This window comes from Pristiophorus japonicus, chromosome 22 (genome assembly GCF_044704955.1).
Source record: "Pristiophorus japonicus isolate sPriJap1 chromosome 22, sPriJap1.hap1, whole genome shotgun sequence".
Taxonomy (NCBI): domain Eukaryota; kingdom Metazoa; phylum Chordata; class Chondrichthyes; family Pristiophoridae; genus Pristiophorus; species Pristiophorus japonicus.
This window is the reverse complement of record NC_091998.1, coordinates 45,289,941-45,311,645: the sequence shown is the minus strand read 5'-3', so window position 1 is coordinate 45,311,645 and position 21,705 is coordinate 45,289,941. Positions and strand designations below refer to the sequence as shown.

Genomic DNA, 21,705 nt, shown 5'->3' with positions numbered 1-21,705 from the left:
AGTGTGCCACTTGTAGACTCTCCCTTTACTGTACAATTTGTAGACGCTCCATTTAATCGCAAACTGTGCTGTAACATTCGTAGACTCATGCAAACACAGTCACTTGTGTGCATCATTTGTAGACACTCCTTTACAATCTAACTCTGTGCTGCGCTATTTGTACTCTTCTCCTCCCCAGTACTCTGCTGTGTCATTTGTAGACTCTTCCCTGTCCCCACGGTGACTCATTTAAATAAGAGCTGACTGTACTTGGAGAACACAGTGTCGATGAGAGTTAAAACCTTTGACTGGAAACATAGTTGAGAGTTGAACTCATGAGTCACTCCAACTGGAAAGGGGAAATCTTGTCCCATTCCTAAATGAGCAAATGGGAGCTATTGCTGGTCGAAAGTGTTTGAAAGATGATACTAACCCGTTATTTATTATTGGAAGTTTTCTTTGTGATCAAATGAATTATCTCTCTAACGCTTGAGGTGAAGAATTACGTGACTCGACATAACATAACAACATAAGAAATAGGAGCAGGAGTAGGCCATACAGTCCCTCGAGCCTGCTCCGCTACTTAATACGATCATGGCTGATCCAATCATGGACTCAGGTCCACTTCTCTGCCCGCTCCCCATAACCCTTGTTGAGCATTTTGCTGCTTTGCAGTTCCCACCAAATGAACAGGGTCATAAAACTGGTGACGTCCGCTCCCAAGAAAGTAGCCGCAGATTGGGAGAAATGCTCCGGTTAGATTTCACACAGCAGAATTATTTGCCTCTTTGAGAGGACTGGCGGTCCTGTACGAATCCCCCCCCCCCCCCGCTGCCCCCAAAAACGTGCTCGATGTAGAACACATTCAAAACCGCGTCCTTCAAATTTCTCATCCTCAGCATTGTTTGGGAGAATTAAGTAGGGCACATATTCCAACTCACCGGGTTCCTGAAATACGCCATAAATCAAGAACCCTGTCACATTATGATTTGGTGTTGACACTCTTCATTACTCAAAGGTTTTTTGGTTGCTGTAGGGTTCCTTTGACAACAAATGCTGCATTTAAGAAACCTAACTGCAGCTGATGCCATCTATTTAAATGTGCTATCTTCTGACACCGTGTCCATCACATTCAATTTGCTTTATCAATGAGAAAAGTAGATGAAGGGCCAAGGCCCATATTGCACAGCGGCCTCAAGATTGAAAAGAACAGGAAGTAGAAAGGAACATAATGATTAGGAATCTGTACATTGCAGGAGTAAGAGTCGAGAAGTTACACAGTTTGAGGTCCTGGGAGAGATTGAGTGGAAGACTGTTCAATGAGTCTTGATTTCACCATTGCTAATGAAGGGAGGGGCAGAAAAGTGTAGGGTGTCTTGTTTGGATCTTAGGAAGAGCCATAGGAATCAGCAGAGGAGCAAGGACTCATTGAAACGTATAAGATTCTGAGGGGGATTGACAGGGTAGATGCTGAGAGGTTGTTTCCCCTGGCTACAGAGTCAAGACCTTGGGGGCATAGTCTTTGGATAAGGAGTCGGCCATTTAAGACTGAGATGAGGAGGAATTTTTTCATGCAGAGGGTTATGAATATTTGGAATTCTCTACCCCAAAGGGCTGTGGATGCTAAATCGTTGAGTATATTCAAGGTTGAGATAGATAGATTTTTGAACTCTAGGGGAATAAAGGGATATGGAGATCGGGTGGTAAAGTGGAGGTAAGGTCGAAGATCAGCCGTGATCTTATTGAATGGCGGAGCAGGCTCGAGGGGCCGTATGGCCAACTCCTGCTCCGAATTCTTATGTTCTTTTGTAGCGGTATTGATTGAAAAAAGAGAATATTATGATATGCAAGTAATTTCCTTTCTTTACTCTCGTACTTAGCTACACCATGCATCAAAGCTATCAGCCCCAGTGAAGGATGGACTACCGGGGGTGCCATGGTCATCATTATCGGGGACAATTTTTTCGACGGACTGCAAGTCCTATTTGGCACCATGCTCGTTTGGAGTGAGGTAGGTTACCATTGGAGCAGCAATTCTTCGGATACTACCAAATTCCGGCAGAGCTCGATAGAACTCAATGGAACTCAACTCTCAAAGACTGTTGGGCAATAACGAGGCTCCCTGTTGACTCTGTTGGGAAAGCCACTGTGGAACTGAGGCACACCAATCAAGAGAATCGCAGGCTCAATCCCAGCTCTATGCTGAGTTAGCTGAAATCAGCTAAAGCAGCACACAGGGAGCTCCATTTGGTTGCAGTAGATTAGGGGGATGAGAGGGGCAGGGGGCAAAGGTCAGCCAGTGTTCCCACTCCCGCTTGATGCTCAGTGACCCCTATTGGAAAATGATTGTGTGCGGACATCAGGGGAGAATGAGACTGGGCCTAACTTGATGTGCCTCTCACTATCGAATAGACAGCTACTCATTCCGCGGGTCTCACACAAGAAAAATAACCCATTGGGTGAGGTACAGGAGGTGTTTTTTATTTGTTCATGGGATGTGGGCATCGGTGGCAAGGCCAGCATTTATTGTTAATCCCTATTGGCCCTCGAGAAGGTGGCAGTGAGCCACCTTATACAACTGAGTACCTTGCCCCATTTCAGGGGGCAGTTAAGAGTCAACCACATTGCTGTGGGTCTGGAATCACATTATAGGCCAGACCGGGTAAGGACAGCAGATTTCATTCCCTAAAGGACATTAGTGAACCAGTTGGGTTTTTATGACAATCCGGTGGTTTCATGGTCACCATTACTGATACCAGCTTTTTGATTCCAGATTTATTTTATTAACTGAATTTAAATTCCCCAGCTGCCATGGTGGGATTTGAACTCGAGTCTCTGGATCATGAGTCCAGGCCTCAGGATTACTAGTCCAGTAATATAACCACTGGGCTACCGTCTGCCGGGGCCCATAGGACTGGATCCCTATGAAAAGCAGGGGAGGAGGGGAAATATTCAGAAAAAGCAATGGAATCATTTTCTGCTCCATCATGGAAGTTGAAAGGGAAAATCAGCAGTGCCTAACTTGGCACAGGGTGCAAGGAGGGCCAGAGGAAGAGTTGGTATGGTCATGCAGATTGTCGAAGAAGAAAAAAAGGCTTGAAGAAACCAGGCAGAGAGAAATCAGTCTGTTGAAGGGGGAAAAATGAGGGAGGGGAGGGGAGGGGAGGGGGGGGGAAGAGGAGCGGAGGCCGGAGCTGTTAATAAGGAAAATAAATGTACAGTAGAATCTTTTTGAATTGCTGTGAATATTTAGAAACATAGAAACATAGAAAATAGGTGCAGGAGTAGGCCATTCGGCCCTTCGATTCTGCACCACTATTCGATAAGATCATGGCTGATCATTCCCTCAGTACCCCTTTCCTGCTTTCTCTCCATACCCCTTGATCCCTTTAGCCGTAAGGGCCATATCTAACTCCCTCATGAATATATCCAATGAACTGGCATCAACAACTCTCTGCGGCAGGGAATTCCACAGGTTCACAACTCTCTGAGTTTTTCTTCTCATCTCGGTCCTAAATGGCCTATCCCTTATCCTAAGTCTATGTCCCCTGGATCTGGACTTCCCCAACATCGGGAACAATCTACCTACATCTAACCTGTCCCGCCCGTCAGAATCTTGTATGTTTCGATGAGATCCCCGCTCATCCTTCTAAACTCCAATGTATAAAGGCCCAGTTGATCCAGTCTCTCCTCATATGTCAGTCCGGCCATCCCGGGAATCAGTCTGGTGAACCTTCGCTGCACTCCCTCAATAGCAAGAACATCCTTCCTCAGATTATGAGAACAAAATTGAACACAATATTCCAGGTGAGGCCTCACCAAGGCCTTGTACAACTGCAATAAGACCTCCCTGCTCCTATACTCAAATCCCGTAGCTATGAAGGCCAACATACCATTTGCCTTCTTTACCGCCTGCTGTACCTGTATGTCAACTTTCAATGATTGATGAACCATGTCACCCAGGTCTCATTGCACCTCCCCTTTTCCTAATCTGCCACCATTCAGATAATATTCTGTCTTCACGTTTTTGCTCCAAAAGTGGATAACCTCACATTTATCCACATTATACTGCATCTGCCATGCATTTGCCCACTCACCTAACCTGTCTAAGTCACCCTACAGCCTCTTAGCGTTCCCCTCACAGCTCACACCGCCACCCAGTTTAGTGTCATCTGCAAACTTGGAGATATTACACTCAATTCCTTCATCCAAATCATTGATGTATATTGTAAAGAGCTGGAGTCCCAGCACTGAGCCCTGCGGCACTCCACTAGTCACTGCCTGCCATTCTGAAAAGGACCCGTTTATCCCGACTCTCTGCTTCCTGTCTGCCAACCAGTTCTCTATCCACGTCAGTATATTACCCCCAATACCATGTGCTTTGATTTTGCACACCAATCTCTTGTGTGGGACCTTGTCAAAAGCCTTTTGAAAGTCCAAATACACCACATCCACTGGTTCTCCCTTGTCCACTCTACTAGTTACATCCTCAAAACATTTGTCAAGCATGATTTCCCCTTCATAAATCCATGCTGACTTGGACCGATCCTGTCACTGCTTTCGAAATGCGTTGCTATTTCATCCTTAATAATTGATTCCAACATTTTCCCCACCACTGATGTCAGGCTAACCGGTCTATAATTACCCGCTTTCTCTCTCCCTCCCTTTTTAAAAAGTGGTGTTACATTAGCTACCCTCCAGTCCATAGAAACTGATCCCGAGTCAATTGACTGTTGGAAAATGATCACCAATGCATCCACTATTTCTAGGGCCACTTCCTTAAGTACTGTGGGATGCAGACTATCAGGCCCCGGGGATTTATCGGCCCATCAATTTCCCGAACACAATGTCCTGCCTAATATGGATATCCTTCAGTTCTTCCTTCACACTAGACTCTCGGTCCCCTAGTACTTCCAGAAGATTATTTGTGTCTTCCTTCGTCAAGATAGAACAAAAGTATTAACATAAGAACATAAGAATTAGGAACAGGAGTAGGCCATCTAGCCCCTCGAGCCTGCTCCGCTATTCAAAAAGATCATGGCTGATCTGGCCATGGACTCAGCTCAATTTGTTCAATTGGTTTGCCATTTCTTTGTTCCCCATTATAAATTCACCTGAATCCAACTGCAAGGGACCTACGTTTGTCTTCACTCATCTTTTTCTCTTCACATATCTATAAAAACTTTTGCAGTCAGTTTTTATGTTCCCGGCAAGCTTCTTCTCGTACTCTATTTTCCCCCTCTTAATTCAACCTTTTGTCCACCTCTCCTGAATTCTAAATTTCTCCCAGTCCTCAGGTTTGCTGCTTTTTCTGGCCAATTTAACACTATCCTTAATTTCCCTTGTTAGTCACGGTTGAGCAACCTTCCCCGTTTTATTTTTACTCCAGACAGGGATGTACAATTGCTGAAGTTCATCCATGTGATGTTTAAATGTTTGCCATTGCCTATCCACTGTCAACCCTTTAAGTATCATTTGCCAGTCTATTCCAGCCAATTCACGCCTCAAACCATCGAAGTTACCTTTCCTTAAGTTCAGGACCCTAGTTTCTGAATTAACTGTGTCAATCCTCATCCTAATAAAGAATTCTACCATGTTATGGTCACTCTTCCCCAAGGGGTCTCGCACAACAAGATTGCTAATTAGTCCTTTCTCATTACACATCACCCAGTCTAGGATGGCCAGCTCCCTAGTTGGTTCCTCGACATATTGGTCTAGAAAACCATCCCTAATACACTCTAGGAAATCCTCCCCCACCGCATTGCTACCAGTTTGGTTAGCCCAATCAATATGTAGATTAAAGTCACCCATGATAACTGCTGTACCTTTATTGCATGCATCCCTAATTTCTTGTTTGATGTTGTCCCCAACCTCACTACTACTGTTTGATGGTCTGTACACAACTCCTACTGGCGTTTTCTGCTTCTTGGTATTCCGCAGCTCCATCCATACCGATTCTCAATCATCCAAGCTAATGTCCTTTCTTATTATTGCATTAATTTCCTCTTTAACCAGCAATGCCACCCCACCTCCTTTTCCTTTCTGTCTATCCTTCCAAAATGTTGAATACCCCTAGATGTTGAGTTCCCAGCCTTGGTCACCCTGGAGCCATGTCTCCGTGATGCCAATTACATCTCACCCGTTAACTGCTATCTGCGCAGTCAATTCGTCCACATTATTCCGAATACTCCTCGCATTGAGGCACAGAGCCTTCAGGCTTGTCTTTCTAACACACTTTGCCCCTTTAGAATTTTGCTATAATGTGGCCCTTTTTGTTTTTTGCCTTGAGTTTCTCTGCCCTCCACTTTTACTTTTCTTCTTTCTATCTTTTGCTTCTGCCCCCATTCTACTTCCCTCTGTCTCCCTGCATAGGTTCCCATCCTCCTGCCATATTAGCTTAACTCCTCCCCAACAGCACTAGCAAACACTCCCCCTAGGACATTGGTTCCGGTCCTGCCCAGGTACAGACCGTCCAGTTTGTACTGGTCCCACCTCCCCCAGAACCAGTTCCAATGTCCCAGGAATTTGAATCCCTCCCTGCTGCACCACTCCTCAAGCCACTGAGCTATCCTGCGATTCCGACTCTGACTAGCACGTGGCACTGGTCGCAATCCTGAGATTACTACTTTTGAGGTCCTACTTTTTAATTTAGCTCCTAGCTCCCTAAATTCGTCTTGTCGGACCTCATCCCTTTTTTTACCTATATCATCACCTATTCTGTAATGATCAGCACAAGAATCACATGCAGCAGAGTCAGATGTTGGAAGAGTTCGAGATGGGCTGTGGATAGCTTCGTCAGTAATACCCAAATGTTTTGCCCTTCACAGTGTCAGCTGTGGCTCAGTGGACAGCACTCTCGCCTCTGAGTCAAAAGGTTGTGGGCTCAGGTCCCACTCCAGAGACTTGAGCACAAAAATCAAGGCTGATACTCCAGAGGAGTGCTGCACTGTCAGAGGTACCATTTTTCAAAAGCGATGTTAAACCGAGGCCTCTGAGGTGAACGTAAAAGATCCCATGGCACTATTTCGAAGAGGAGGGGAGTTATCTGTGGTATCCTGGCCAATATTTATCCCACAATTAAAAAAACAGATTATCTGGTCATTATCTCATTGCTGTCATTATCACATTGCTGTTTGTGGGAGCTTGTTGTGCACAAATTGGCATTTCCTTAATTACAACAGTGACTGCACTCCAAAAGTACTTCATTGGCTGTAAAGCACTTTGAGATGTCCGGTGGTCATGAAAGGCGCTATATAAATCCAAGTCTTTCTTTCTCGTACCTTTCAGCTGATTACTCCCCATGCCATCCGAGTGCAGACTCCGCCTCGACACATTCCAGGAGTCGTGGAGGTCACACTGTCCTACAAGTCCAAACAGTTTTGCAAAGGGGCCCCTGGAAGATTCATCTACACAGGTGGGTTTGCTTCTCGCCATGGTGAAAGGACTCTCACAAAACGGTCGGGGAATTGGGTGGTGCAGTGGGGTGAACGCCTATAGGACAGGAGTAATGGCTTGAAAGTCTCTTCTGTCTGCGGGCTACGAGGGTAGCCTCAGTCCAGTTGTCCCACAGCCCAAAATTACCCTTAATTCAGCTGTGGCTCAGTGGGTAACACCCTCACCTCTCTGTCAGAGGGTTGTGGGTTCAAGTCCCACTTCAGGGACATGAGCACAGAAATTGAGGCTGACACTCCAGTGCAGTGCTGAGGGAGTGCAGCATTGTTGGAGGTGCTGTCTTTCAGATGAGATGTTGAACTGAGGCCCCGTCGGCTCTCTCAGACATAAAATATCTTATGGTACTATTTCAAAGAAGAGCAGGGGAGTTATGCTGATGTCCTGGCCAATATTTATCCCTCAATCAACGTCACTAAAACAGATTATCCGGTCATTACCACATTGCTGTTTGCATGTGCACAAATTGGCTGCCGCGTTTCCCACATTACAACAGTGACTACACTCCAAAAGTACTTCATTGGCTGTAAAGTGCTTTGAGACATCTGGTGGTCGTGAAAGGCGCTATATAAATGCAAGCCTTTTTTCTTTTAATGGATGCTAAATGAACAATGTGGTTCAAAGACCACAGGGTGACTGGTATGGGAAATTGTAATATGCCGCAATAGTGCAATAGGGGATTGCTTTTCTGAGATCAGGGCTGTAGGACAATGATGGGAGTAGAGGGAACATTCTTCAGCTCTGATGTGCTAGAATTGATTAAAGGAAGGCTTGATGCCAATACTGTGCGTCTGAAATTTGGAAGCAATTCCTAATCCTGGCATTTTGACGTAAAATGCAGAGGTGCTTCCACCACCATTCCTCTCGCCAACATCAGTGAATGGGTGCTGCAAACCTTGGCAACAACAAATTGTATTTATATAGCACCGTTAATGTAGTAAAACGTTCCAAGGCACTTCACAGGAACATTATCAAACAAAATGTGATACTCAGCCACATAAGGAGATATTAGGGTCGGTGACCAAAAGTTTGGTCAAAGAGGTAGCATCTTAAAGGAGGAGAGAGGTAGAGAGGCGGAGAGGTTTAGGGAGGGAATTCCAGAGCTTAGGGCCCAGGCAGCTGAAGGCACGGCCACCAATGGTGGAGCGATTAAAATCAGGGATGTGTAAGAGGCCAGAGTTAGAGTACCGCAGCGATCGCAGAGGAATGTTGGGCTGGAGGAGATTACAAAGATAGGTGAGTATAAGAGGGAGTTAGATGTGGCCCTTACGGCTAAAGGGATCAAGGGGTATAGAGAGAAAGCAGGAATGGGGTACTGAAGTTGCATGCTCAGCCATGATCTTATTGAATGGTGGTGCAGGCTCCAAGGGCCGAATGGCCTACTCCTGCACCTATTTTCTATGTTTCTATAAGCCGACATCAATCAAGGCGAAAGAAGCCATTGACATTCGAATCATGGGCTGTAAATGTCAAGGTGCATGGAGCCCCAATGCGTCCGGCACAAAATGTGCTATTGCACTCCTCAAATACAAACAGCTCAGGGCGCTTTAATAACCGCTTCCATCCCACTGCCATGTGCCGCTCACTTGCTTTACTGTCCAGTCGGCTGCTGGTTGCACTGTGCAGGATGGAGAGGCAACTGCTGGGGGTGCCGGCCGCTGGGGTGATGTCCAACAGGACTCCACATTAAAAAGTTACTCCGAGCGGAGGGCGGGCGGAAAAATAGATCTGGAAACTTGACAGATTGGAACCGACCGTTTAATGGAGTGTGGTAAATATATTGGGCAGATCCTCGAAACTGCTTCATTTACCTGGCGGCACATTCAGAGATCCGCATTTCCGTCTTGGGATAATGCGCTCCCCAAGTGTCCCAGCGTTTACAACACGGGGTGCAGCCACCGGGAACTGACCCGCGCTAAAACAGACACTGATCCGTGCTACAGAAACTGAAACTGACCCATGCTAAAGACAGAAACTGACCTGTGCTTCAGAAACTGAAACTGACCCGCGCTTCAGAAACTGAAACTGACCCGCGCTTCAGAAACTGAAACTGACCCGCGCTAAAGACAGACCCGTGCTACACCCAACTGAAACTGACCCATGCTAAAGACAGAAACTGACCTGTGCTTCAGAAACTGAAACTGACCCGTGCTACACCGAACTGAAACTGACCTGGGAGTAGATCCCATGACAGAGGTCCACTACAGCCCTGTAATATAAACACACCGCCCCCGAGAGAGGAGACAATGAACACAGCGCAGTGGGACTGAGACACGGTTGATATTAGTGTGGGAATGTTTCAGAGTGCCATTTACAGCACCGACATAACTGAACATGTCCAAAGCTGCACTCGGGCAGGTTAGGGGGAAAAAAATCACAACATGACTGCGACAGATTCCCCCAAGCAGACACCCATTATTCCCCAGTCATAAAAATGGCAGCCAGCAGCATCAAGCAGCCAGGCTTGGAAAGCCAGCTCAGAACAAGGGTTCACTGCCTCTGGGGGAGAAGCTTATATCACAACACTATCTTTTGAAGAGAGATGGAAAGGGTGATGTTTCTGAGCACATGTCTCTTATTGAGACTTAAAATAAATGCTGTAAGACATAGGCGCTGCAAGTTGTGGTTCTATCACTCTGCCTTTCTGCACTCAATTGTCCTGGCCGATATTTATCCCTCAATCAACATCACAAAACAGATTTTATTTGGTTATTATCACATTGCTGTTTGTGGAAGCTTGCTGTGTGCAAATTGGCTGCCGTGTTTCCTACATTACTACATTTCAAAAAGTACTTAATTGACTGTAAAACGCTTTGGGTCGTCTGGTGGTCATGAAAGACACTATATGAATGCAATTGGTTTTACTATTTCTCTGGTTGTGTATTTAAAGGAAATAGATAACAACAACAACTAGCTTTTATATAGCGCCTTTAACATAGTAAATCGTCCCAAGACGCTTCACAGGAGCATTAGCACACAGATTTATACACTGAGTCAAATAATGAGATATTAGGACAGGTGATCAAAAGCTTGGTCAAAGAGCTAGGTTTTAAAGAGCGTCATGAAAGAGGAGAGAGAGGTAGAGAGGTTTAGGAAGGAAATTCCAGAGCTTAGGGTCCAGCCAGCTGAAGACACAACCATCAAAGGTGGAGCGATGAAAATTGGGGATGCACAAAAATTAGAGGAGCGCAGTGATCTCAATGGGTAGCAGAGATAGGGAGGAGCGAGGCCAAGGAGGGAATTGAAAGCAAGGATGAGAACTTTAAAATCGAGGCGCTGCCAGACCAGGAGCTGATGTAGGTCATCAAGCACAGGGATTGATTGGTGAATGGGACTTGGTGCGATTTAGGATTCAAGCAGCAGAGTTTTGGATCAGCTCAAATTTAGAGAGGGAGGAGGGAGGGTGGGAGTGTGGCCCGAAGAGCGTTGGAATAGTTGAGTCTAGAACCTATGTGCCAACGTACCGGCCCAGAACACTTTCAAAGCAATATTACCAATAAGTTGGAGATTAAAGCAAGTGCCTGGAGAGTGATAGAAATGGGGAGAGATAAAGACAAAGACAGAGGCATAGATGGAAAGTGTGCAACAGCAAGCAAGGGGGCGGAGACAAAGAAATAATAACAGCAAAGTGTCTGTGGTAAAGAATAAAGCCCTCAAGATACCAACAAAAGAGAAACAGAGACAGAGGAGCACTCTATTATATATTTAGATATATACACAACGAGTGACTGAAAGTGACAGGAAAAATGTGCGGCGATGGAAACAATACTGGGATCGCTGTGGGAACAAATCCAATTCTCAGGATAATGCCGAAGCTTTCTCAGGCTCAATCGTGTATGGATTAGTTGACTTTCTTCCAGTTGAAATTTGCATTATTAAAGTCCTAAAGCAAACCTTAACACTCCCTATGGAGGATTAAGTGATGCTAAGTATAGTATTGACTATATTCACCGAGCTGCTCTCAGTTCAATTCCCCAATGAGCACATCAGCTTGTCAAATATTTAACTTCATGCCATCCTGTAGTTATTAAATAAAACGTAATATAAATATGACAAGGAATTCAAGATACACTTTCCATTTAATTTGATGAGGGGGATGTCACAATGAAAGATGATTTTTATAGTTTAACCTTTGGCGTGCCAAGGGAGTTTACCTTTCTAAAATGCACTTTTCTCCTGAGGGCATCTCCCGCAGGAGAAGTTTACCTATCTGTTGCACCCTTTCCTTTAACCCAAGAACCTAAAGAATAGACACTGTGCAACAAACATGTAAGGATTCATAGAAACATAGAAAATAGGTGCAGGAGTAGGCCATTCGGCCCTTCGAGCCTGCACCACCATTCAATAAGATCATGGCTGATCATGCAACCTCAGTACCCCATTCCTGCTTTCTCTCCATACCCCCTGATCCTTTTAACTGTAAGGGCCACATCTAACTCCCTTTTGAATATGTCCAACGAACATGTCCAATGAACATGTCCAACGAACTGGATTCCTACACGTCAGGTACACTGCGAGTATTTAATAGCCAGTAGGAGTTGTGTAACATCACATCAGCAAAAAAATGTCACAGTGCAGCCACGAGTCTGGAAATTGACAACAAAAGCCCTGATAGACGTTCCTTTTACAATCTTAGCATTTCGGAGACTTTAAGGATTTGGTGCAGAAACATCAAACAGAGTTTCAACATTTCACATCCTATTATCATCAGCGTGAATGTTAGGAGTCAAATCCGGAGCAAAAGATGCAGGATTGAGCCTAGATATTGTGGGCTAAGTTGGGGGTCATCTTACAGAAAGTTAGAAAACTACTATAATGCTTCTCATGTAAAAAAAGATATCAGAACACTTTACAACGCAGAGAGATAAACGGGGAATTTATTGGCCGTGATGTCAGAGAAGAGAAAGGGATCAAAGATACAAAGAGATGTGTTTAAAAGCAGTTGCAGGCAGGTCGAAGAGAAAAGTGGTTTGGGAAAAATAATCCACGAGACAGGGCATAGTGATTGATTAATCCACCTCCAATGCTGGAGCACAGCAAGCAGAGAACAGCCACAAAATGGACTCCGAGGAGCGGACGTGCACAGAGGGAAATATGGCTGGAGAAGTTCACTCATATAAGGTGGAGTGAAGCTATGGAGAGATGGAAGTTTCCCATTATCATCATCATCATTGTCATAGGCAGTCCCTCGAAATCGAGGAAGACTTGCTTCCACTCCAAAAGTGAGTTCTCAGGTGACTGTACAGTCCAGTATGGGGATTACAGTCTCTGTCACAGGTGGGACAGACAGTGGTTGAAGGAAAGGGTGGGTGGGGAGTCTGGTTTGCCACACGCTCCTTCCGCTGCCTGTGCTTGTTTTTTGCATGCTCTCGGCGACGAGACTCGAGGTGCTCAGTGCCCTCCACTTAGGGCGTTCTTGGGCCAGGGATTCCCAGGTGTCGGTGGGAATGTTGCACTTTATCTGGGAGGCTTTGAGGGTGTCCTTGAAACGTTTCCTCTGCCCACCTGGGGCTCGCACTTGCTTTGGGAGTCTCGTGTCGGGCATGCGGACGATGTGGCCTGCCCAACGAAGCTGGTCGAGTGTGGTCAGTGCGTCGATGCTGGGGATCATCCTTAAGACAAAGGTCCTCCACCAACCTGACCCCGCCACACAGCATTGCCCCCCGGTCATCAAAATCCACGATGCGGCCTTGGACAACGTGGACTATTATCCATACCTCGGGAGCATACTATCAGCAAGAGTAGACATCGACGACGAGATCCAACAGTGCCTCCAGTGCGCCAGCGCAGCCTTCGGTCACCTGAGGAAAAGAGTGTTCGAAGACCAGGACCTCAAATCTGGCACCAAGCTTATGGTCTACAGGGCTGTATGGCTCAGAGACGTGGACCATATACAGTAGACACCTCAAAGTGCTGGAGAAATACAACCAACGACGTCTCCGCAAGATCCTGAAAATCCACTGGGGAATAGATGCACCACTGTCAGTGTTCCCCATCAGACAACGCATTGAATCACAGAAGATCGACAACAATGGCTTTGCCTTTATTACATGTGAGTATAGGCAAGTCTTACTGTCACATCATAAGGATCTAACAAAGCAACGGTCAACACGGACAGAGAAAACAAACAAGTTACCTCAGATTCTATTAGGCCTTTTCATCAATGAGGAGAGGCTGACCTAATAGAGGGCTTTAAAATTATGAAAGGTTTTGATAAAGTGGATGCAGAGAGAATGTTTCCACTTGTGGGGAAGAGCATAACCAGAGGCCATCAATATAAGATAGTCACCAAGAAATCCAACAGGGAATTCAGAAAGAACTTCTTTACCCAGAGAGTGGTGAGAATGTGGAACTTGCTGCCACAGGGAGTGGTTGAGGCGAATAGCACAGATGCATTTAAGGGGAGGCTGGATGAGGGACAAGGGAATAGGGGGTTATGCTGATAAAGTTAGATGAGGCAGAATGGGAGGAGGCTCGAGTGAAGCAAAAATACAGGCATGGACTGGTTAGAATCACAGAATGGTTATAGCACAGAAGGAGGCCATTCGGCCCGTCGAGCCCGTGCCGGCTCTCTGCAAGAGCACTTCAGCTAGTCCCTCTCCCTGTCCTTTCCCCCATAGCACTGCAAATTTTTTCCTTCAGATACTTATCCAACTCCCTTTTGAAAGCCACGATTGAGTCTGCATTTCAGACAGTGCATTCCAGATCCTAACCACTCGCTACGTAAGCAAGTTTTTCCTCATGTCGCCTTTGGTTCTTTTGCCAATCGCCTTAAATCTGTGTCCTCTGGTTCTCGACCCTTCCACCAATGGGAACAGTTTCTCTGTCTGGACCCCTCATGATTTTGGACACCTTCGGTTGGGCCGAACGTCCTGTTTCTGTGCTGTATGTTCTATGTTATTCTGTGTAACATGTTCTCCTGACAGGAGAACAGTCACACACATGCTGCCAACGTGAAATACATGGCACATGGACGCAATAATTAAAGCTGCTCATCCTGCGTTACTCCAGCCAGGTACCAAGGGGCAACAAGTGAGTCGACAGCATGCAGCATATGTTGCAGATATCTTAATCCCAAAGTTATTTAGCTTGAAAGAGATCACCAAGGGATCCCAAAGGCGAACTCACAGAACAAGGTGACCACAGACCCGCTCTCTGGCTGCACAGGATGATGTCAGCTCAGTACTACGCGCTGGCCAATTCCTTTCATTTTCCTCTTTCAGTTCTGCTTTCCAGGCATCCCAAATCCAGGGAAATAGCTCCCACCAACAGAAGTAAACCAGCGACCAGTTAACCCTTAAACAACGGGATTATTCCAACAGGACCATGCGAACCCCTCGATTAGATTTCAACTGGCCACTCATGCTGTATCAATAGATAAATCATCTGCTTTCCCAACATTGACCCATCAGTATTTCCAAGCCAGGTATAGTACAGGTTAGGCAAAGAGTAAAGCTACTTCTGTCTTGCCCCATCAAGCACTGCCAGGTCAGTTCAGCACAGCTCAGATACAGAGTAAAGTCCCCTCTGAACTGTCCCGGCAAACACTGCCGTTCAGGTACAACATGAGTTCGTAACATAGAATAGAATCTATTCTATTGTAATAAATATTCTATTCTAATAACATGAGGTGAATGATCAGCCATGATCTTATTGAATTGTGCTGGAGGCTCGAAGGGCTGCATGGCCTACTCCTGCACCTATTTTCTATGTTTCTATAGTAAAGCTTCCTCTGTTCTTCCCCGTTAAACACTTGCAGCTCAGGTGCAACACAGGTTACATGCAACTATTTTAAGTAAAACTATAAATCAAGTGCCTCTTAAAAGGGGACACCAGAATCGACAAAGTCACAAATTAAACCTTGGCCATTAAACAAATCAAATTAAAATTTGGTTGCCGGGAGTGATGATGCACTTCAGCCCCTCTGGTGCCCACCTCTCGCGGAAGGCCATGAGCACACCGCATGCTCCATCTCCAGGGACACCCTGGCTCGGACATACCCGCGGAAGAAAGGCAGGGTTACCTACAGAGCAAACTCACTCCACACTGGCCTTTCAAATATACTGTGGCCAAGTACAGCACAGGTTAGATGCAGAGCAAGACTTCCTCTGGCTTAACTCAAAGCTCAGTAGATGACTCCGACTTCATTACATTTTTCCCCTTCTTCCAACTTTCATTGCTTGCTCTCGACTTTCGATTGGCCAAACTTTGTTGAAGCAGTTTTCTGACATGGTTACACACCCACTGGTAACTGAGTTGAAACTCATTTCATGTCGGGCCTTTACACCCAACAGAAAGAAAAAGCTTTCATCTTATCTCAGCTGGTTTTTAAACCTGGGTTCCAGTAGTGAAATGTCAGCCTCCAGCCCTGAGAGTTTCTTCACTTTCCGGCAGAAATACAGCCTGCTCCCTTTACTCTGATTTCCTTAGTCTCTGAAAATTCGAAATACATCTGAAAATATCTTCTCAAAGCAACCTAAGGAGGTGTTGGCACAGAGGAAAGCAGTCACATAAGAGCTGCAGAGGAAGTGAATGGACTATTGCCAAGGATATAGAATGCTGCCTGAAATAACATATAGGCTATTATTTCGACTGTTACTTTCCCAATACTGTCAGCTTGGCTCAGTTGGCAGTTGCTAATCCCTGGATCAGAAATTTATGGGTTTAAACCCCACTCCAAGACTTGGGCACCTAATCCATGCTGACACTCCAGTTCAGCACTGCACTGTCGGAGCAACGTTAAAGTGAATTTAAATTCCCCAGCTGTCGCGGTGGGGTCTGAGTCATGTGGATCCCATGACACAATTGGGAGAAGAACAGGGAGCTGTTCCTGTATCCTGGCCAACATTCCTCCCCTAACCAACATATAAATTAACTGGTCGTTCACCTCATTGCTGTTAATGCTTTGTATAAAATGGCTGTGAGCTACCTATGCAGAAATAACCACGGTACTTCAATGTATCGCTGTTTTATAATTCTCATCCTTGTTTTCAAGCCTCTCCAAGGCCTCGACCCTCCCTAGCTTTGTAACCACCTCCAGCCCTATAATCCTCCACATTCTCTATGTTCCTCCAATCCTGGCCTCGAGCACATCACTCCACCATTGGCGGTCGTGCCTTCAGCTGCCTTGGGCCCTAAGCTCTGGAATTCCCTCGGCGCCTCTTTATCTCCATCTCCTCCTTTAAGATGCGCCTTAAAACCTACCTCCTTGACCAAGATTTCTGCCGTACTAGCTCCTTATGTGGATCAGTATCAAATTTTGTTTGATAACACACCTGTGGAGCGCCTTGGGACGTTTTACTACGTTAAAGGCGCTATATAAGTGTAAGTTGTTGTTGCGTGTGAAGCGCTTTGGAACAACATGAGAGGCCTGATAAGATGTTGTATAAATGCAAGTTATTTCTTTCATAGAAACATAGAAACATAGAAAATAGATGCAGGAGCAGGCCATTTGGCCCTTTGAGCCTGCACCACCATTCAATAAGATCATGGCTGATCATTGCAACTTCAGTACCCCATTCCTGCTTTCTCTCCATACCCCTTGATCCCTTTAGCCATAAGGGTCACATCTAACTCCCTTTTGAATATATCTAACGAACTGACCTCAACAATTTTCTGTGGTAGAGAATTCCACAGGTTCACAATTCTCTGAGTGAAGAAGTTTCTCCTCATCTTGGTCCTAACTGGCTTATCCCTTATCCTTAGACTGTGACCCCTGGTTCTGGACTTCCCCAACATCGGGAACATTTTTCCTGCATCTAACCTGGCCAATCCCGTCAGAATTTTATATGTTTCTATGAGATCCCCTCTCATTCTTCTAAATTCCAGTGAATATAAGCCTAGTCGATCCAGTCTTTCTTCATATGTCAGTCCTGCCATCCCGGGAATCAGTCTGGTGAACCTTTGCTGCACTCCCTCAATAGCAAGAATGTCCTTCCTCAGATTAGGAGACCAAAACTGGACATAATATTTAAGGTGTGGCCTCACCAAGGCCCTGTCCAACTGCAGTAAGACCTCCCTGCTCCTATACTCAAATCAAGTTTCTGCCAGTCAATGGGCAACACTTATCACTTTGCTACGACTCTCTCTGACCAATTTCGCAGTAGAGGTAGGACCATCAAGTTTTTACCAGCAATGAGGAGCCTGTCCATTAAGTAAAACTGAGGAAAAAATCTTGCATTTCATTTTTTTGAACACCCCTGAGTTTCAGTACAGCTTCCCAGCTTGAATGAATACATTATAATTCTATGTATTGAGATCAACATGAGCGCTTTGAGTGTTGGCTGTGGCTCAGTGGGTACCACTCTTGCTGCTGAGTCAAGTCCCACTCCAGAGACTTGAGCACAAAATCTAGGTTGACACTCCAGTGCAGCACCATCAGAAGTGCTGTCTGTTGGATGAGATATTAAAGTCTGTCTGCTCTCTCTCAGGTGGACATAAAAGATCCCATGGCACTATTTTGAAGAAGAGCAGGGGAGTGTAGTTACTGTTATAATGTAGGAAACGAGGCAGCCAAATTGCGCACAGCAAGCTCCCACAAACAGCGATGTGATAATGACCAGATAATCTGTTTCAGTGATATGGGTCGAGGGACAAATATTAGTCAGGTCACCATAAGAACATAAGAACATAAGAATTAGGAACAGGAGTAGGCCATCTAGCCCCTCGAGCATGCTCCGCCATTCAATAAGATCATGGCTGATCTGGCCGTGGACTCAGCTCCACTTACCCGCCCGCTCCCCATAACCCTTAATTCCCTTATTGGTTAAAAATCTATCTATCTGTGACTTGAATACATTCAATGAGCTAGCCTCAACTGCTTCCTTGGGCAGAGAATTCCACAGATTCACAACCCTCTGGGAGAAGAAATTCCTTCTCAACTCGGTTTTAAATTGGCTCCCCCGTATTTTGAGGCTGTGCCCCCTAGTTCTAGTCTCCCTGACCAGTGGAAACAACCTCTCTGCCTCTATCTTGTCTACCCCTTTCATTATTTTAAATGTTTCTATAAGATTACCCCTCATCCTTCTGAACTTCAACGAGTAAAGACCCAGTCTACTCAATCTATCATCATAAGTTAACCCCCTTATCTCCGGAATCAGCCTAGTGAATCGTCTCTGTATCCCCTCCAAAGCTAGTATATCCTTCCTTAAGTAAGGTGACCAAAACTGCACGCAGTACTCCAGGTGCGGCCTCACCAATACCCTGTACAGTTGCGGAAGGACCTCCCTGCTTTTGTACTCCATCCCTCTCGCAATGAAGGCCAACATTCCATTCGCCTTCCTGCTTACCTGCCGCACCTGCAAACTAACTTTTTGGGATTCATGCACAAGGACCCCCAGGTCCCTCTGCACCGCAGCATGTTGTAATTTCTCCCCACTCAAATAATATTCCCTTTTACTGTTTTTTTTCCCCAAGGTAAATGACCTCACACTTTCCGACATTGTATTCCATCTGCCAAACCTTAGCCCATTCGCTTAACCTATCTAAATCTCTTTGAACACACATCTCCGGATCATTAGTCCAGGCCTCGGGATTACTAATCCAGTGACGTTACCACTATGTTACCGTACTAGTAAATGCAATTAGGGATGGGCAATGAATGGTGGCCTTGCTGGTGACTTCCACAGCCCGTGAATGAATTTTTAAAAAGTACTTAATTGGCTGTAAAGTGCTTTGGGACATCTTGAGGTTGTGAAAGGTGCTATATAAATGCAAGACTTTTGTGACGTGCACATTTTTGTAACCAGGAACGGACCGTATAGAAATTGTGCATTTCCTGTCCGTCGGTGACGTTTTGGAGTTACACTTTCCCAGATGCAAATTTTCAATCACACATGCACTCGATTGTAATAAAAAGCAAAATCACATTGTAATCGGCATGGCACATTGCTAATACCCAAGCAGCAATTAACAATGAAAACTACCAGTTAGCAATTTCAACAAACCTCCAATCAAAAAGTCAGCAGTCCACAACAGCTATCAATTAGAAGAAACAGATGACTCACTCCAAATATTTTTTTGAAAATCCTTTCAATAGCCATCTTGGGTTCTCCACCAAGCCAAGCTCCGCAGAAAGGCTTTGTTACATAATAAAGACAATTAAAAAAAATACAAGAAAATTAATCAGCTTAGCTATGCATTTTACATGCAAAAAAGTATCTAAAAACATTTACCATTAGATCCCTTTTCTGAGCAGCCTAGTTTCTATTCAGTTCCTATTTTTAACAGATCAACACAGTGGTAATAATATCAGAAATCGGAGCAGGAGCAGGCTATTCGGCCCCTCGAGCCTGCTCTGCCATTCTGTAAGATCATGGCTGATCTTCTACCTCAACGCCACTTTCCTGCACAATCCCCACATCCCTTGATTGCATTCGTATCCAAAATATCTACCTCAGCCTTGAATATACTCATCGACTGAGCCTCCACAGCCCTCTGGGGTAGAGAATTCCAAAGATTCACCACCCTCTGAGTGAAGAAATTTTTCCTCATCTCAGTCCAAAATGGCCGATCCCTTATTCTGAGACTGTGACCCCTGGTTCTAGACGATCCAGCCCGGGGAAACATCCTCCCTGCATCTACCCTGTCAAGCCCTGTAAGAAGTTTATACGTTTCAATGAGATCACCTCTCATTTTCCAGAGAATGTGCCATCTTATTGCAGGTAATCTGTACAGTGTAACGTGAAGTGTGAGGACACAGAGGTTACAGCAGTAATATTTGTTTTTTTTTCCTAAAGGCTTGAAAACAAGGTGAACCCTTCTTGGGTTAAGATTTGACAGGAAAACTATTTGGGTGACTTATATTTTGGGAAGCAGAGGAATCGAAAGACATAGGGGGAAAGAGACAGAAACAGATAAATAAAAAGTGGTAGAACAGAGAACAAAACAGTGAGATGGAGAACAATAAACTGAAGGGGATTAGAATCTTGCTATCAAATGGTAGCTAGAGGCGGAGGTTGGGCGAATATTTGGTGCGGAGGTGCGGTGGGGTATCATGGCGAAGGTGCGGCGAATGTTTGTGGCGGAGGAGCGGCGAGAGATTGTGGCGGAGATGCGGCAGATGAGGGCACGGGGTCCGGAAGATCCGAGGGCCCAGGGGCAGCACGGGCCAGCCCACACTGCGATATCTGCGCGCACTAGGTCCGCGCAGCAGAGCAGGTCTCCAGTCGTCCTGGTTAATCCTTGCCACTGGATAAAGACCTAGCTCTGTCGAGCCCGTGTGGTGGCTGGTGTGCAACGGTCACCACACGTTAAAAAAATCCACGTACAGGCATCTTCCACCCCCTCAATTGGAGTTCAGGACTGGAACATCGGGTCCTTCATTGAAACATCTGTGAACTCGTGGAAGCAAGTCATCCTCGTTCGAGGGACCGCCTATGATGATGATGACTTTAATTGTTTTTGCAGAAAACAATGAGTATTCATAGAAATATATTTAAACAGGACGTATTATTTTTTAATCTGCCTGCAATGGATAAAGAAACACTATTTACGAACTAGCAACCAGTCAAATACACACACATTTAATCTCAGAGGTGTACTCTTCAAAGCTTCTTTCTCAAATTCTTTCACTGGAGCGGAGGGCATCGACTCCCTTCACAATAGCACAGCCATGAGCAATGCCACTGGCGATCTGTTCATAAAGGCCTAAGAATTAGGAGCAGGAGTAGGCCAAATGACCCCTCGAGTCTGCACCGCCATTCAATAAGATCATGGCTGATCTTCGACCTCAACTCCACTTTCCCGCCCGATCTCCCTATCCCTTGATTCCCCTAGAGTCTAAAAATCTATCGATCTCGGCTTTGAAAATACTCAACGAGTCAGCATCCACAGCCTCTGGGGTAGAGAATTCCAAAGATTCTGAGTGAAGAAATCCCTCCTCATCTCAGTCCTAAATGGCCGACCCTTATTCTGAGACTATGCCCCCTGGTTCTAGACTCTCCAGCCAGGGGGAAAACATCCTCCCTGCATCTACCCTGTCAAGCCCCCTCAGAATCTTATATGTTTCAATGAGATCACCTCTCATTCTTCTAAACGCCGGAGAGTATAGGCCCTGTTCAGTTACTGCAAATAGCTGACACAGAAACATGAAAATTTACAGCGCAGAAGGAGGCCATTCCGGCCCATTGTGTCCGTGCCGGCCGACAAAGAGCCGCACGGCCCTCGGTCAGCAGCCCCGAAGGTTACATATAAACCTACGAACAATGAACAATGGCGGAAAGGCAAAGAGCACCCAGCCCAACCAGTCTGCCTCACACAACTGCGACACCCCTTATA

General features: G+C 45.6%; 1 protein-coding gene across 2 annotated transcripts in view; it reads left to right on the top strand.

Moving 5' to 3' along the window:
• LOC139235009 (transcription factor COE2) overlaps window positions 1–21,705 on the top strand; it is a 329,707-nt gene that overhangs the window by 250,509 nt on the left and 57,493 nt on the right. For both annotated transcript variants that reach the window (XM_070866082.1, XM_070866081.1), the window contains exons 9-10: window positions 1,860–1,990; window positions 7,267–7,393. In XM_070866082.1, the coding sequence (XP_070722183.1) occupies window positions 1,860–1,990; window positions 7,267–7,393 (258 nt within the window). The remainder of the gene's footprint in view (window positions 1–1,859; window positions 1,991–7,266; window positions 7,394–21,705) is intronic.